The 19017-nt window shown below is 41.9% G+C and overlaps 1 protein-coding gene across 6 annotated transcripts in view; it reads right to left on the bottom strand.

Annotated features, from left to right (window-relative positions):
* TMEM165 (transmembrane protein 165) overlaps positions 1 to 18237 on the bottom strand; it is a 30647-nt gene extending 12410 nt beyond the window's left edge. For 2 of the 6 annotated variants that reach the window (XR_012434918.1, XM_005555266.4), the window contains exons 1-2: positions 17775 to 18237; positions 1671 to 1896 (exon numbers count right to left, since the gene is read on the bottom strand). Coding sequence is in view for 5 of the 6 variants with exons in the window: in XM_005555266.4 (XP_005555323.1) it covers positions 1671 to 1896; positions 17775 to 17987 (439 nt within the window). In the remaining variant the exon portion in view is untranslated. Of the gene's footprint in view, positions 1 to 1670; positions 1897 to 8535; positions 8642 to 10289; positions 10356 to 11061; positions 11165 to 13959; positions 14053 to 17774 lie in introns of those variants that run through there. The other 4 variants (XM_074040011.1, XM_074040012.1, XM_074040013.1 and 1 more) reach the window with 4 other exon arrangements.
* Between the last annotated feature and the right edge of the window lie 780 nt (positions 18238 to 19017).

Below are 19017 nucleotides of genomic sequence, written 5' to 3' on the forward strand. Positions count from 1 at the left end.
GACCAGCCTGGCCAACATGAGAAACTCCATCTCTACTGAAACATACAGCAAGTAGCTAGGCGTGATGGCACGTGCCACCAGTCTACTTGGGAGGCTGAGGCACGAAAACTGCCTGAGCCCGGGAGGCGGAGGCTGCAGTGAGCTGGGATCATGCCACTGCACTCCAGCCTGGGTGACAGAGCAAGAATCTGTCTCAAAATAAATAAAAAGATAAATAAATAAAAATTTAAAAAATAAATACAAGGTAAAAGGATGGGCCAGGCACACATACCTATAATATCAGTACATTGGTATTGTTGAGGTGGAAGGATAGCTTAAGCCCAAGAGTTCAAGATCAGCCTGGGCAACACAGCCAGACCCTGTCTCTACAAAAAAACAAAAAATTTAGCTGGGCATAGTGACATGGTCCCAGCTACTCAGGAGGCTGACGTGGAAGGATCACTTGAGCCCAGGAGCTCCAGGTTTCAGTGAGCTATGATCATGCCACTGCACTCCAGCCCTCTGAGTGATAGAGCAAGACCCTGTCTCTAAAAAAAAAAAAAAATACATAAATGAATAAAAAATAGCTCTATCGTCTCATTAAGAGATGTATTTCCACTTTTTAAAAATGATTATTTAAATCTGTAATATATTTTCTTTGAGTACTAATAACTATAACAACTCAATTCATAGAGTTAACACTTAGAGATTTACTAGGAGAAATTTACAATATCTTTGAAAATTCAATGATATTAAATGCATATTTTTATTGCAGGTAGATATGACGGGGTGATCCACACATATATTTCTTTAGGCTCATAAAGTGAAGCAGTGGGAGTGGACAAGGAAGAAAGAAATCTGTAACTGGTTTGTCATCAATTAGTTGTAAACACCACTGCACTTGGATCAGCTCTGTAATACATTTTGAAGCAAAAACTGATAATCATTAGGGTAAAATTAAGGAAAGTTAATGAAAATATAAATTATAGGAAGAAAAAAATGTAAATTTCCAACTGTTAAAAAAGTATATTCACATTTGTTTTAAAGGAATGATGGTAATAGTGGGTATCAAATTGCTAATGGTATTTAGACTCACTGGGTATATTTTTAAAACATCCTAACAGTCTCTCTTTTTTTTTTTTTTGAGACGGGAGTCTCACTCTGTTACCCAGGCTGGAGTGCAGTGGCACGATCTTGGCTCACTGCAACTTCTGCCTCCTGGGTTCAAGTGATTCTCCTGCCTCAGCCTCCTGAGTAGCTGGGATAACAGGCGCCCGCCACCATACCCAGCTAATTTTTGTATTTTCAGTAGAGATGGGGTTTCACCACGTTGGTCAGGCTGGTCTCGAACTCCTGACCTTGTGGTCCGCCCGCCTTGGCCTCCCAAAGTGCTGGGATTACAGGCGTGAGCGACTGTGCACAGCCCCAACAGTCTTACTTTACACATTATAACAGAAATTAGATCTTTGCAATTCCTTAAGATGAAAAATTATAGACACCTATGCGACAGAGGGTACAAAATTATTCTAGAGGATACACAAGGAAAGAATACACAAATAAAAGGTTGGAAGACCACAAATACGGTGTAAGCCAAATTCCCATAGGACTAGGTCAATGACTCAATGACTTCATGTCACACAACATGCTTTCCCTTTAATTCAGCGAACTCATGGGGGAAAAAGTACACTCACCTGACAAGCACGTCATTAGTCCCAAGGCAAGCATTGCACCAGCCAGAACGGTCAGGCGGTTATAGCGCATTGCCATGATGGCTGCTATAAAAAATGTCTTATCACCCAATTCAGACACAATAATAACTGATATGGCAGCAACAAATGCATGGATAAATCCCAAATTAGTTTGGGTAGCAGGATCTTCTTTATTGGTATGAACTGGAGCTGCTGGTGTAAATATTTTCTGCAAAACAAAAGATCAGTTACTTCTTAAAATCATTATTTAAAATTATTTTACTTTACATGTAAATAAGATATAGTTTTTTTTGAAAACTTTCTTGTCATGGTCATTACACTTATTTACTGTCTAATCACTCTGAAAGCCATCAGTAATGACAGTAATCTCTGACGGTGGTTGCTACAATTTGAGTATCTCTTACCTGAAATGCCTGGGACCAGAAGTATTTGGAATTTTGGATTTTTTTAGATTTTGGAATATTTGTATCATAGTTGAGTATCCCTCATCCAGAAATCCAAAATGTTCCATTGAGCATTTCATGTGAGCATGTCAGTGCTCAAAAAGTTTCAGATTCTGGAGCACTGTGATTTTAGATTGAGGATACTAAACATGTATGATGCAGATACATATATATATATATAAATAAATTCTCCAAAACAATTTTAAGAACAGAGTACAGACCTGCTATATCCATTAATTTTTTTTTTTTTTTTGAGACAATCTCACTCTGTCACTCAGGCTGGAGTGCGGAGTGCAGTGGTGCAATCTTGGCTCACTGCAACCTCCACCTCCCGGGTTCAAGCGATTCTCCTGCCTCAGCCTCAGAAGTAACTGGGATTATAGGCATGCACCACCACGCCCAGCTAATTTTTGTATTTTTGGTCAAGAGGGGGTTTCTCATCATGTTGGCCAGGCTGGTCTTGAACTCCTGACCTAAAGTGATCCACCCACCTCAGCCTCCCAAAGTGCTGAGATTACAGGCGTGAGCCACCACGCCTGGCCAAAATTACCTTATTTGTTAGGCATTTGTGATTTGAAATTTAGTTATTAGCTATGTCTCATTCAAATTTGTATTAGTAACTTACGTGAAAGACCCAGGTATGTTTATTAAACATTTGAATGACATGAAGCTAAGAAAAATTTCATTAACACTCTGAAGGACAAATTAAGATCCACAAACCTCAGCAGGGTATAGAGAGCTGGTTCCAGCTAAGACAAGTTTAATACAGCTGTTTAACGGATGGTCCTATGCTGAAGTCTAAAAATATCTTAGAAGGTAAAGTGGCCTAGCCAGGCACCATACATCACGCCTGTAATCTCAGCACTTTGGGAGGCTGAGGCAGGTGGATCACCTGAGGTCAGGAGTTCCAGATCAGCCTGGTCAACATGATGAAACCCCATCTCTACTAAAAATACAAAAATTAGCCGGGCATGGTGGCAGGAGCCTGTAATCCCAGCTACTTGAAAGGCTGAGACGGGAGAATTGCTTCAACCTGGGAGGCGGAGGTTGTAGTGAGCTGAGATCACGCCATTGCACAATGGGCAATGAGTGAAACTCAGTCTCAAAAAAAAAAGTGGGGGAGGGGAAGGAAAAGTGGCTAATGAAAAAGACAAACCAGTGTCTTGGCTGTCATTATGCTGAAAATGTGACAAAGCTACAAAAAAGCACTAAGCTTTTCGCTTGAAGGAGTTAGTGACAAGTCCAACGTTATTCTATGCTGCTCAGACCTTCCCCAAAGTTCTATACACAGTTCTAAAGCACTGCACTGCCTTCTGAAGATTAGCAGAGATGTCAAAGACTCTAAAACCAGGGATGGCAAGTTACTGAAGCCAAAACCCAGCCTGTAAGAACAAAAAAAATGTTTTTTTTACATTTTTAAGAGGTTACAAGAAATAAGAAGAAAGAGAAAGGGAGGGAAGGTTGCTGGAAGGCAAGAAGGAGGGAGGGAAGGAAAGGAAGATTATGCATCAGAGATTGGTAGCCTGTAAATACATGGCCTAAAATATTTACTTTCTGGCAACTACAAAGTGTGCTGACTTGGCTCTAAAACAACCCCATGAGGGACCAGGAAGGACAGGGTATCATGTTCCAATAATTGGGAAAGTGTATATGTGAATCTATCCAATGTATATGGTCCTAAGAGGCAGAACTAAAAAGTTACAGATGGCAGGTTTTAGCTTAACAGAGGAGAGATTTCTATCTCCAAAGAGGCACCTCAAGTTGGAATGGACTGCTAGAGGAGGTGGTAAATACCCTTCTCTTCTCAATGTCTGAGTTCCAGAAAAGGGAACCACCACTCCCGGGAAATGGGCTAGACAAACGGTTCTCAACCAGGGCGATTGTGTCTCCCGGGGGACATCTGACAATGTTTGGAGACATTTTTAGTTGTCACAATCAAAGGGGAACTACTGGCATCTAGTGGGTAGAGGCCAGATACGCTGCTAAACATCCTACAATGCACAGGACAGTCAGTCCTTCCACAACCAAGAATGATGTATCCAAAATGTCAACAGTTCCCAGACTGAGATGCCCTGAGCTAGATAAACCACTTCCAAAGGTCTCTTCCAATCCTAATAGCTTATTTTTAATTTTTAAAGCTTATGAATCTCTAGAAACCCAAGAGATAAAGAAAAAGAAACCCAAGAACACAGTCATTTTGGACAGGGTAAAAACAGATTTATTACAAAGGCCCTAGTCAGAGATAAGAATATAATCGTAAATTCTTAGTGTGCATGTCATTCCTTAACACATAACATAAACCTGATTCCAAAATTCCACAGTAAAGATCAGAAAAATTTAAGCATTACCATTAAGACTAGACCTCTGAGCTAAATACTGGAGAAATTTAACAAATTTAACAAAATGGTTAATTTTAATTTTAATTAAGCTGCCTTGACAGCTACCTCTTAATGAATTAAGTTTAATTAATTAAGCAAGTATCATTTTAAGGGCTTCTCCACTACTATTTTGGTTCCATCTACATGGATGGTCCTTTAAAAATGAGCTTCCTGGCCGGGTGCGGTGGCTGACGCCTGTAATCCCCGCACTTTGGGAGGCCGAGGCGGGTGGATCATGAGGTCAGGAGTTCAAGACCAGACTGGCCAACATGGTGAAACCTTGTCTCTACTAAAAATACAAAACTTAGCTGGGCATGGTGGCGGGTACCTGTAATTTCAGCTATTCAGGAGGCTGAGGCAGGAGAATTGCTTGAAGCTGGGAGGAGGAGTCTGCAGTGAGCCGAGATCCCGCCACTGCACTCCAGCCTGGGTGACAGAGCCAAGACTCCGTCTCAAAAAAAAAAAAAAAAAAAAAAAGAGCTTCCTGCAGTGAGCTATGATGGCACCACTGCACTCCAGTCTGCGTGATGAAGCAAGCTCCCTTCTCAAAACAACAACTTCCTTTCTCTTCCAATATTAAGAATTCATATATATATATATATGCATTTCAAATTTCAACTTGGCTCTGACACATTTTCCTCCTGAATATGCTTTTTAAAGGTTAGTGTAAAATTTCAGGATCTGAAATCCCAGAAAAATTTTAGGAATAAATATACACCATTTATGATCACTTAGTGCTAAGCTCAAACACAAAATGTTTACTTTTTAAATCAAACACAATAGTGATCAAAGCTACATAGTCTCATGGTTTTATAATTCCCAGCCATGAAACCTCAGCCACATTATTTCATCTCTGTTCCTTTGTGAAATGTAGGGATAAAATAAAATTTGCTTTAAGAGTACCGACATGCACCACGTAACGACATTTTGATCAATGATGGGCCGAATATACAGCAGTAGTCCCATAAGATTACAGTACCAAATTTTTTACTGTACCTTTTCTATGTTTTCATATATATATATATGATGTTACAACTGCCTACAGTATTTAATACAGTAACACCCTGTACAGATTTGTAGCCTAGGAGCCATACACCATACTGTTTAGCCTACGTGTGTAGCAGGTTATACATCTAGGTTTGTGTTGAGTACACTCGAGGACGTCTGCACAACAATGAAATTGCCTGATAATGCATTTCTCAGAACACATCCCCATCATTAAGTGATGCATGACTGTAAAACAAAACAAAATTTTAAAACACTACATACTCTTAAAACTTTCCTATACACGAAACACAAGCAAAATAAACTTAAAGCTTGTTACATACTATGCTGGTCCTGGGTGGCCAAAATCATACAACCAACCATGGTGACAAGAACTTAAAAACGAAAAGTATCAGGGTACTGTGAAGACACAAGATTTTTTTAAATTAAAATATTAACAGGATTAGAAAGTGATCCATTACCATTCCTTCACTGCTATGTGCAAGGATCATCTTCTTTGTCTAATTCACCTTCACAGGGACACAGTGTAGTGGTTAAGTGTATAGGCTCTGGAATCAGACTGCCTGGGTTCATAGCCAAGGCATTATCAGTTATGGCATGACCTTGGGCCAGTAGGTACACCTCCCTAAGACTCAAGTTCATCTATAACATAAGGGCTACTTATGTCTCAAAGGGTTGCTGTGAGGATTAAATGAATAAAGCCCTTTAGGACGGTGCTCAGTACACAGTAAGTACTCAATTAGTTTTTGCAGTGCTACAAAATATGAACAGTTGAATCTTCCTGAAACTAATTTCACGTTACTTACTGTTTTAAGAAACATAATGGTTTTTTCATACCAAATACTTGATTCCGATAACTATACAACAGTTCGCACTGAAGCACATACCAGGTTCCCCAACTGAACCTGTTTCTCCATCCTGAAGCATGAGCCAGAGCAGAGTCTAACAAAAAACCATGCAGCCAAAAAGGTGGGCCACATAATGCATTTTTAACATTTTCTGGTAGCCATGTATTTAAAAGTAAAACCAGGTAAAAAATTTAATAACATTTTACTTCACCCAATATATTCAAAATGCTACTATTTAAATTACAAGCAGTATTTTTAAAACTACTGAGCTATTTTAACATTATTTTTTTCATACTAAGTCTTCAGACCCTGGTGGGTACTCACTCACTGCACACCTCAACTCTGGATTTGCCACATAGCAAGTGCTCACAGCCACACGTACTCATGGCTCATGGTTACAGTGCTGGGCAGTGCAGCTCAAAAGCATGCCAGCCTTTTGCTAACCACAAGACTTTGGCCACACAGTCCTTTTTCCCTTCCCACCTCCTTTTCATTATCCCCCTCTTCATCTAGATTCCTCAAGGTCCAACTCAAGTAGAACCTCTTGAGAAAGGCCTATCCCAGCAACTCCAGCTCTTAACGATCCTGACCCACTACAATAAAACTGATGCAAACTTGTGGGCAATGAATATGGGAGGCCTATTACAGAAAAAAGTTCAAGATAGGAACACTCAAGAAATTGACCTTTTTGGATTACAAATATGTATAAATGTAATGCTATCATTTGTAATAAAGAGACAAAATAACTAAATGTCAGCTTGGTGGTTCATGCCTGTAATCCCAGCACTTTGGGAGATGGGTGGAGCCCTTGAGCCCAGCCAGGAGTTCAAGACCAGCCTGGGCAACAAAGTGAGACCCTGTCTCTACAAAAAATACAAAATTAGTTGGGTGTGGTGGCACACACTTGTAGTTTCCAGCTATTTGGGAGGCTGTGAGTTGAGAGGGATCGCTTGAGCCCAGGAGGTGGAAGTTGCAGTGAGCAGAGATCACATCACTGCACTCCAGCCTGGGCAACAGAGTGAGACCCTGTCTCCAAACAAAGAGAAAGAAAAAAACAACTGAATGTCCATTGATAGAAAACGAGTTAAATAAATGGTAGATCCACATAACAATATTATAGAGCTAAAAAAATAATAAGAATATTCTATATACTAATATAGAAAATCATTTGAAGTTGAGAAAAAGTATATACTAAGTATGTGTGTATGTGGACGGTGTAAGTATCGTAAATACACACCAAGTCTCAAGAAACAAGTTAATGACGAATGTTTCCAGGAAAGGAACCAGAATGACTAGAACAGGGGTTGGCAAACTTTTTCTAGAATACAAAAAAGGAAAAGAGACATAACTTCTCACTTTACATTCTTCTGTATCTTCTGGAATTTTTAACTTTCACACCATTATAGACACATGCTATGCACCATTTCAAAAACCTCTTGACCCAACATCTTATGCCAGCTATGAAGGATCAATTTCGTGTAAGCTGTGACTGGCTTCGAGCAGGTCCAACCAAAAAGCACTGCTCTGTACTTACTCATTCACTACCTGGAAGTGTGGGGAGTTAATAGCTGTGGGGCAACCAATATGGAAGCTGGTTCTAAGATTCATTTCATAAGCCTCCTTGGAAGTTTCAGAGGGATTCAGTACTAGTCACTCATGGAGTAGCTAACTTGAAAATACATCGGCCGGGCATGGTGGCTCAAGCCTGTAATCCCAGCACTTTGGGAGGCCACGATGGGCGGATCACGAGGTCAGGAAATCGAGACCATCCTGGCTAACACGGTGAAACCCCATCTCTAATAAAAAATACAAAAAACTAGCCAGGCGAGGTGGCGGGTGCCTGTGTTCTCAGCTACTCGGTAGGCTGAGGTAGGAGAATGGCATAAACCCGGGAGGCGGAGCTTGCAGTGAGCTGAGATCCAGCCACTGCACTCCAGCCTGGGCGACAGAGCAAGACTCTGTCTCAAAAAAAAAAAAAAAAAGAAAGAAAATACATCACACCTCTCCTGCATATACCTCTTTTCTGCACTGACAATGTGGAAGAATACAGGTATGTTCTGAGAACAGGAAGTAAACCATCAGAAGAATGGTTGGGGCAAGATTAGAAAGATAAACCGGGCCTGAAATCCTTCATGTTTGCGGACAAGCTCAGAGGCAAGAGGGAAGTCCTTACATATTTTGTGTAACACATAAACACGATCAAGGCACTGTGACCAATTATCAGGGCAGAGTGGAGAATACCAGCCACTGGATCAATCAGGAGGTCAGCTGCACGAAACCTGTGTCAAGGACAAATAAGAGAAGGAAAAAATTCTGCGCATGATGGAAAGAAAAACCACTAGACCTTTAAAAAATGTAGGCGGGCTGGGGGAATCAAGGATGGTGGTGAGGTTTTCTGACTGGTTGGCAGAAATATTAGTACCGTTAAAACGCTAGTATGTATTTAGTACTCTTATTATGTGTATTTAGTATGTCTTTAGTATGTGTGAAAGGGGAATAAAAACAATGGGTTTAGTTTCATATACATTCCACTTGGGGTGATAAAAAGCATTTCAAATGAAGGTTTGGAAGAGGTTATTGGAAATGGATCACCAGAGTTTAGCCTAGGACAGCTTCAAGACATGCAGGCTCAAGGTTGACAGCCTCCATGTCCTCAATAGGCTCTTGGAAACTGCAACTTTAAGTGAAATGATGTAAAAGAAAACCAACTTTCTTTTCTAATCCATGTTATAATGAAACAACACTGAATTAAAATGACATGATTTGATGTCATTTCACTTAAAGTCACAATTTCCAAGAATCTATTAATGACATTAAGTGAGGACATACTGTATCTGGTTGCTGGCAGCCCAAAATTATCAGCTAGAAATCTGCAAGTAGATGAGATTTCCAACAGATAAGGTAAAGAGATAAAGTTCAAAATATGTGCCTTAGAGAATGTCTTTATTTAAAGAAGATGGAGGGAGGAAAACAATAGGAAAAAAAAACTATTTTAGATATTTCAAGAGCCAGGCAGCAACTAAAGCATCACAGGCTGTCAGGTTAGTTTTGAGCTACTAACTAGATGCCAGATATTTTCAGATATATTGTTGCATTTGATACTCAAAAAAACTTAAGAGCTGTTTTAAGTTTTAACACAAGAAAACTGAGGTCAAACGGGCTTCATTATTCTTCCAAGTTCATACACCTGACATGGATTCTTAAAAAGTAGAGAATTAACAGTGTCAAATGAGAACTGAAAAAGATCCCTGGATTTAGCAATTTGCTAACTTACAAGTTTCCTTCAAAAAATGGAATTTGTGGTGGCTCATGCCTATAATCCCAGCACTTTGGGAGGCTGAGGCAGGAGGATTGCTTGAGGCCAAGAATTCGAGGCCGGCCTGGGCAACATAGTGAGACCTCATCTACAGAAAAAAATAAAATAAAATAAATAAAATTAGCCAGGTGTGGTGGCATGTACCTGTAGTCCCAGCTACTTGGGAGGCTGAGGTGGGAGGATCACTTGAGCCCACGAGTTCCAGGCTGCAGTACGCTATGACTGTGCCACTGAACTCCAGCCTGGGCAACAGAGCAAGACCCTGTCTTTAAATTAAAATAAATAAATAAATAAATAAATAAATAAAATAAAATAAAAAAATAAAAAAAGAATTTCAAGAAAAAGTCAAGGACTGAAGCCAGATAACAACAGACTAAAGTAAAGTGAAAATGCAGCAAATCCCCTAGTTAGAAGTTTGGTTTATAAAACTGAAGAAACTAATATGGCTGGGTATGGTGGCTCATGCCTGTACTCCCAGCACTTTGGGAGGCCGAGGTGGGCAGATCTGAGGTCAGGAAATCGAGAGCTGCCTGGCAAACATGATGAAACCCCGTCTCTACTAAAAGTACAAAAAAAAAAAAAAAAAATTAGCCAGGTGTGGTGGCACATACCTGTAGTCCTAGCTACTCGGAAGGCTGAGGTTGCAGTGAGCCAAGACTGTGCCACTACACTCCAGGCTGGGCAACAGAGCGAGACACCGTTTCAAAAAATAAAAAGAAAAAGAAAGAAAAGAAACTAATAAGTAAGATTAAACGAATGACGTTTTTCTTTTCCAAAATAGGAGGAACATACGAACACGTGTCAGCAGACATAAAGGAAGCAATGGGAAGGGAGAAAATAAAGGCACTGAGGGAACAGAATAGGAACGTGGACACAGAGAGGAGGTACGCAAAGGATGACAGTTTTGTCCAAAACATTAAAAAGGCAGAAAGTACGGGCACAGAAGAAAATACTTCGATGCATACAGGGTTAGATGCAGTGTGCAATTCCAATTTTGGTATTCCACTATTCAGTTATACAGTGTTATATAATGGTAAGTGATGAGATACTAGGGTTTTAGTACAAATACCACTATTTTTGTGTTTTAATAATGTCTGAAACACACCTTATTTACATCTCGAGAGCAGGATTAACAACTTAGATTTTTTTTTAAAAAACTTGCTTAATAAAAACTCTGTTCTAGTTAAAATTTTAATTCCAAATTTAAAAATTGTAAAAAAAAAACAATGAAAACAGCACCCTCATTTAGAAAGTATTCTTTTATACTTTCATGATCCTCAAGAGAGGGAAGAAAAAGAAAATCAAAGAAAAAAGTAATTCCTATTCTAGTTCTAGAGTTCAAATGAACACAAATGTGACTGTATTGAAATTTGATACAGATACCTGCATCGGAATCTTCATCTATACATGATGAAACTAGAGAAGATGAAGATGCTTTCTTTGAAACAAAATCTACAGCTTGCTACCAAGAAAAAGACTGATGTCCCTGCAAAAAAAAACAAAAACAAAGTTGCTCAGTAAGTTATCAAACAACAGGTGAGATTATCTGAAGATAAAGGAGTCAGAAGAAAATGCTTACAATTTGCTTAGAACTGTCTCCTGGGCACTACTAATATTAAGTCAAAAGAAGCTTTTTTTTAGGGGTTGGGTGCAGTGGCTCACGCTTGTAATCCCAGCACTTTAGGAGGCCAAGGCGGGCGGATCATGAGGTCAGGAGATGGAGACCATCCTGGCTAACACAGTGAAACATCGTCTCTATTAAAAATACAAAAAATTAGCTGGGCATGGTGGTGGGCGCCTGTAGTCCCAGCTACTCGGTAGGCTGAGGTAGGAAAATGGCGTAAACCCGGGAGGCAGAGCTTGCAGTGAGCTGAGATCCCACAACTGCACTCCAGCCTGGACAGAGCAAGACTCTGTCTCCAAAACAAAAAAAAAAGCTTTTTTTAAAAGTTGTAAAAATGTGCACAAAAAAATATATGCACTTAGGCTGGGCACAGTGGCTCATGCCTGTAATCCCAGCAATTTGGGAGGCACGGTGGGTGGATCACTTGAGGTCAGGAGCTTGAGACCAACCTGGCCAACATGGCAAAATCCCATCTCTACTATAAAAACAAAAAACAGCTGGGCCTGGGGGCATGCACCTGTAGTCCCAGTTACTCTGGAGGCTGAGGCATGAGAACTGCATGAATCCAGGAGACAGAGGTTGAAGTGAGCCAAGATCTCGCCACTGCACTCCAGCCTGGGTGACAGTGAGACTCTGTCTCAAAAAATATATATATATAAAATATTATATATTATGTTATATATTATATATATTTTATATGTTTATATATAATATATATACATGCACTTAAACAATGACACCACAGATAAACCTGATTTCGAAAGATGTCATTAAAGATAAAATATTAGGCCGGGCGCGGTGGCTCAAGCCTGTAATCCCAGCACTTTGGGAGGCCGAGATGGGCGGATCACGAGGTCAGGAGATCGAGACCATCCTGGCTAACACGGTGAAACCCCGTCTCTACTAAAAAATACAAAAAACTAGCCGGGCGAGGTGGCGGGCGCCTGTAGTCCCAGCTACTCAGGAGGCTGAGGCAGGAGAATGGCATAAACCCAGGAGGCGGAGCTTGCAGTGAGCTGAGATCCGGCCACTGCACTCCAGCCTGGGGGACAGAGCGAGACTCCGTCTCAAAAAAAAAAAAAAAAAAAAGAATTTATATTTAATAATTATTTTGTTATAAAATTATCTTGTGTTTTAATGAATGTTTATTTTAATGAATGTTATTGTTTTGTAATGTATTTATGCACTTGAAATTTATTAAATGTGTTTAGTTTCATTGATTTTTTTTTTTTCTTTTTTTTTTTTTTTTTTAAGACAGAGTTTTCTTCTTGTTGCCCAGGCTGGAGTGCAGTAAGCAGCACAATCTCGGCTCACTGCAACCTCCACCTTCTGGGTCCCAGCGATTCTCCTGGGATTCTCAAGCAGGGATTACAGGCATGCACCACCACACCCAGCTAATTTTTTGTATTTTTAGTAGAGATGGGGTTTCATCATGTTGGCCAGGCTGGTCTAGAACTCCTGACCTCAGCTGATCCACCCACCTCGGCCTCCGAAAGTGCAGGGATGACAAGCGTGAGCCACTGTGCCCAGCCTTCATTGATTTTTTTTTAATGAGTTTTTTTGATGACAGACCACCACTAAATAAATTCAGTATTAATATAATTACTTTCTGAGAAGGTATTATTAGCAGGTGTCCTGATAACTGATGGCCTCAATCTTAGCTGTACAGAGGCTAGAATTAGGAGGCTGGACTGGGTGGAGTGGGACTGCAACTTAATGAAAATAGAAAAAAGTTTAAAGTGTTTTGTAGAAGGTACTCTCACAGCTGAAACATAATAAATAAATGAAATACCAAAAACAGTAAAGTAAAAATATGGTAACAAGAACTGGCACTTGGGTCAGGTAATGATTCTGTGGCTTTATTAAAAGTGCTATGCAACCAGAGTCATTCTTCTTTGGCTTCCAGAATATGCAATAAGGTATAAATGACTTTTATTAAATCTCTGATCTCCCTTAACTAAAAGGACTTATGTTTCTTATATTACATATTCTGCCCAGGGAAGGAATAAGAAAAAAAAAAACATATTGAGTAAGTCACTAGAAACATAAACTGCAGAAAAGATAGGACCCAAGTAATCAACAACACTTTTTATCATGGGTTTGTAAATTGGAGGTTAATCATGACTGTAAGTTCATATTACTTACCAACTTTTTTTTAACCTAATTATAGAGAAAAGTACATACTCAATGTAGCATGCCCTGTTAGAAGTTCAGTCACCTTGCTTTTAGCACCCTATAAGATACAACTAGGTTTTTATAACATTATCTTCCACTTGAATGCCTACTAACCAAGGAGAGATGCTTCCCCGCTCCATTTTCAGAAGCCCACTCTCACACAGTGGCACAAAAAAGGTTATAGTTAAATATCCTACCCTCTTAAAAGATCTACTGCATGTAGTTGCAAAGCAAATCCGTTGAAACTTACATGTTCAACTCTTGCTTACATGGCTGTTAAACTACTTGGATCATTTCTTACCTCCATCAGGTAGACAAAAAAAGCAAATGACACTTATATTACATAGTTTAGAAAACATGTGAAAGAAAAATCTTCCAGCATAGTGAGTACTGTAGATAGAGCAAAACATACTTGAGCAGTATCAAAAAGTTACATAAAAATGTAATTAAAACAAGACAAGGCCAGGCATGATGGCTCATACCTGTAATCCCACCACTTTGGCAGGCCAACAGGGGAAGATCCCTTGAGCCCAGGAGTTTGAGAGCAGGCTGGGCAACATAGTGAGACCTGGTCTCTTAAAAAAAAAAAAAAAAAAAGGAAGACAACAAGACAGTTATATTCTACTATAATACAAAATTAGAATAAACAATAATAAATGTATAACTAAAATGAATCACCAATATATGAAAATATTAAAGGGAAAAATCATATTATATTATAACCGCCCTTCCCTCCACACCCCTAGTTTTAAAGACAAGGATCCCTTCCCAGCTACTCAGAAGGCTGAGGCAGGAGGATGGCCTGAGTCCAGGAGCTGGAGGCTGCAATGAGTTATGAGCTGTAAGAAGACCTTGTCTCTATAAAAAAAATTAAATAAAACTTTAAAAGATAAGAATCCTTAAGACCATTTAACATGTTTACTGGACACTGTTTCTACCACTGTGGCATTTTGCATGGCTAGATTTTTCCTAGCTTCTTAAAAAGGATATTAGTAGCTCCACACCTACCGTTATTTCTGTCTTAAAAATCCCAATATGACTAAAACTTCAACAAAATACCTGCAAAGTTACATATTCATAATCTCTCTCTCTCACTCACACAATTAATCCAAAATAGTGATTGTTTTAAAATAATGTGATACTGGGGTAAATGACAGGGCTAAAAGATGAACACTAAGAGTAAAGTTCATGTATCAGCATTTCAGTTCAGTTCCTGGAGTGGACATGTCAAGCAGGGTCAGCGGAGCCCAGGAGAGACAAGCAGGGCAGTGTAAATGGGAGCCCCACTTCTAAGCATATGCCTGGGGGCAGCAGGGCAGGTAGAGGGAAAAAGATGGAGAAGCCCACTCACTACTTTGCCCCCCGCAAGTGGACTAAAGACCCTGGCTTCACATGTTAAATGATTCACACTTCTTGTACACCTCTGACATCACTCCATTATACCTCTCTGTTATCATGGGTTATTTATTACTCATGAGTTCAGTGCTTTTGATCTTCTCTCTTTAAAAAAAAAAAAAAAACAAACAAACTTTACAGGAGTCCCAGAATTAACCATATAGTCAGCTAACACTAAATTGTCTAAACCAACACCAATCCAATAATGGTTACAAAATCACATCATATCCAGCAGATAATAAAAGCTGAATTTTCGTAATTCCATCTGGTGGATCCCTTTGCAACTTAAAGAAAAAAAAAATGTTGGATAGACACTTAAAAATAGGGTTGTTGTTTTTTTTTCCTGGTTGAGTTTATTTTACAGCCAGTTTTTCCATAAAGGTATTTAAAAGCTGATACAAACTTGACATGCAAATACTTCTACCCAGCCTTTGAAAATTACTTAATAAATGCCAACAGACAAGGTCCTCTGGAATAGACAAAGATGAGTAAGCCAGAGTCGTGCTCTCAAGACACCCAAAAGCTGGTAGGGGCAGATAAAAACATGTACACAACTTGCAAGAACCCAAGGCAGCAAGATGTGTGTGTAAACGTGCCACAATATACACAATAAAGCTCCCCAAAAAAGGAGAAAGAGAAAGCTAAGCTCAAGATTAAAGAACTACACCAGCATACAATCCAAATAAACCATTAAAATCCATTAATGAATTAAATAAGTCAAAAGAGAAAGTTAAGACACAATGAATGCTAATAAAACTTAGTAAGGCATAGAAGTCCAGATTCTAACTCTGGTTCTGCTGAAAACTAGCTGTGATATTAAACCATTACTCCTTCCAAACCTAGGTTTCTCCATCCATAAACGGGAAACGGCACCTCCTCTGCCTGTTTAACGGGCTGCTGTGAGGATGAAATCGGCTCACAAAATCTTCACTTCCCAGTAACTTTAGCTCCCAGCTTCCCTCCCACACCAGAATCTCCTCATAAGCAGTTATTCAACTTCTTCCTGAGCACTTCCAGTAAGGGGAACTTCATTATTTCTCAATATCGATTACTACATCCGGGACAGCACTGATTCTTACAAATGTTCTTGCTTAGTGAAACCAAGATCAGTCTCTCAGAAATTTCTATCCTATGGTCTTACACAGAAAAACAACAGAAAACTGGAAAAGCCTAAGAAAGTAACATGTAATGAAAACATGAAACACAAAAACAATGCACCGGTGTGAGAGCTCACTAGCACTTGGGAGGCCAAGGCCGGAGAAGCGCTTAAGCCCAGGAGTTTGAGACCAGACACGGCAACACAGTGAGACCTCCTCTCTTAAAAAAAAAAATAAAAATTAGCCGGGCGTGTTAGCACACGCCTGCAGTCCCAGCCACTCAGGAGGCTGAGGTGGGAGGATCAATTAGAGTTTGCAGTGAGCCAAGATGGCGCCACTGCACTCCAGCCTGGGCGACAGAGCAAGACCCTGTCTCAACAAAGGAAAAGGAAAAGGAAAAGGAAAAGGAAAGGAACAGAACGGAAAGGAAAAAGTAACAGAAAGGAGAAAGGAACGGAAAGGAGAAAAGAACGGAAAGGAAAGAAGAAATGAAAGGAACGGAAAGGAAAAAGGAACGGAAAGGAGAAAAGGAGAAAAGGAGGAGAGAAGAGAGGAGGGAGGAAAGGAAATGAAAGGAAAGGTCAGAGATAAATCACTCTTAACCAAGAAATTTTAGGGAAGGCTTCACAGAGAGTAGGTATCTGCTGGTTCTCCAAGGTGGGAAGAATTGATCTGTGGCTTCAAACTCTAGGTCTTTTTCTTTGAAAAGGTCTTCTGTTAGGGAGAAACTGGCAAGAGAGCACAAGGCCTGTCCCAAAGGGTTCTTGAAGCACATTCTTTTTTGCAGATGAGCACATCCCTTTAGCATATGAGCCAAGAAAGCGGTGGCCAAAAAGCCTGGAGGTGAGCTGGAGCCAGATCAGGAGAAACCTGAACATCACTCTCCTAAAAAGGCTGGACTGAAATGAGTGCAGGCAACTCACCGAAGACTTCTGACAAGATGGCAGAATTCAACGTTTGGGAAGATTAGTTACGTGGAGATGGCCTGGGTGGGAGTGGGGGTTTGAGTGCCACACTGGCCAGGATTCAGGGAGCAGATACTGGAAATGACGCGAAAGCCCACGACTGGGAGAGAGAAGAAATGTTAAAACGCTGCCAAGTGACTAAGGACTGATTCTATTAACAGATTAAAAAGTTAATTTATAGTATCTATTCAGTGAAGGACAAAATACAGGATTCTGTTTTACTTATAAATGTAGTTTTGACATCCCACACCGCTGCAGGACGCTGTACTGCCGGAGACTAATTCCTCTGCGTTCCTAAAGGGTACTTCCTGCTAGCCAAAGCACGTTTTAAAAAAGTGAGAGTCATGGTTCATAATCCATATTTATTTGGTAAGAAGCACAGGCAGTGCCAAGTTGAATTTGGGTAAGCAGTTTGGGATAAGCTATTTCAACAATGAAATGGCCGATGTGATGATCCTCAGGGAATACAAAAAGCCTCCTAGCAGCCATCTGTTAAAAACTTTTTGGTAGGGGTGAGTCTTTCCAGCTACTCTAAGACACATCTGATCAATAAAACGCCCATCCCTGAGCAGCACCTTGGTCCTCCGGAGATCAACGTTTACAGCGGGCTCCTCTTGGACTCTCCCTCTCCCTTTCCCTAAAGGAGCGGGCAGGACCAGGCCTCACCGGAAAACAGCGCAGCCGACCGCCCTCCACCCCGGGAGCAGGGGCCGGGCTCCCCTCCCCCAGCAGAGGCGGCGGAGGGCGGCGCTCTCAGAGGCCTGGAGCCTGGTACCCGGCGCAGCCGGCCCCGCAGCCTCGCCCGCCCCATCCCCCGCCGCCCCGGCCCGGCCCGCTCACCTCGACCCGGGCCGGCTCGGGGCCCTGCACGGCCACCGGCTGCTGCTGCTGCTGCAGCTGCTGGGCAAGCGCCGGCGATACTTTGTTCCGGTGGCTAAGGTCTTCATCGGGGCCGGCCCGGACCGCAGCCGGGGCCCACAGCAGTGGAACCAGAAAGAGCAGAAGCAGCTGGGGCGCCGATGCGCGGCCGTTCCCTGGGGCCGCGGCCGCCATCCCGCCCGCCGGGCCGGCCGCGCACGGGCACCGCAAGAGGAAGTGCGGCGACAGGAAGCCTCGACCCCGAACAGCCTCCGCGGCGCGTCCTCACGACTCGCCGCCGCCGCCGCCGCTTAGAGAGCAGTCAGCACCATCCGGGAAGTGCAAGCGGCGGGAGTAAGGTGAGGGGCAGGCCCCAGTCCTCTCAGGCGGCGGCTACACTGGAGTCAACCAACCGACTCCGCGCGACCCAGCCCAGGCTCCTCTCGGCCCCGTCCCTGCCCGCGACGGCCTCCCATTGGCCCGGCGTCCGCCTCGGCGTCGTGACGTCCTCGGCCAGGTTGAGGAGCGGCGCGCGCCCTCCTCCCATTGGACCCGGCGCTCCCGGCAGGTACCCGGCACCGCGTGTCCTTCCTCTGCTCGCATCCTACCCGCGCCGCGTCCCGGCCCTCCTTTCTCTGCCCCACCGTCCCAGGACTGCGGGGCTCTTCGCGTCTGCTTGGTCCTGAGCCTTCCGCCGTCATGTCCGCACCCGCTGTTCCCTGCGCTTAGTCTCTCTTAGAGGTCAAATTAGCGCGAGCGCCTCTGGTTACGTGGCGCTGGCTCGCAGGCACCGCCACGCCCAGCTCTGTTCCGCTCTCCCTTGCCGAGCGTCTGTGCCACCCCTCCATGCGCCCACCTACCGCCAAAAACGTTCTTAGGAGCTCAAAACGCTATTTTTTTTTTTAAGTTCTGAAATGGGATTTGGAAATAACATGACATTTTTCAAGCCTTGTTTTAAGATACTGCCTATAATTATCCCAGACCAAAAATGGCTAACGTTGCCCTCGTCCAGTATGGCCTTGACGTTTTGGGTGCATCTTGTTTTGTGTTACTCCTTAGACCCTTTAAAAATGCTGGGCTTTTGAAATGGACTGTTTAAGACTTTTGCAGGATGGAGCTTTGGGTGAGCAAGACTAGAAGACAGGAAAGGATGGTTGGTTAGGCTTGAGAGTATTTTTACGTCTTCCCAAAAGAAAAGTGAGCTACCATAAGTTTGACTGAGACC

This window comes from Macaca fascicularis, chromosome 5, assembly GCF_037993035.2.
Source record: "Macaca fascicularis isolate 582-1 chromosome 5, T2T-MFA8v1.1".
Taxonomy (NCBI): Eukaryota; Metazoa; Chordata; class Mammalia; order Primates; family Cercopithecidae; genus Macaca; species Macaca fascicularis.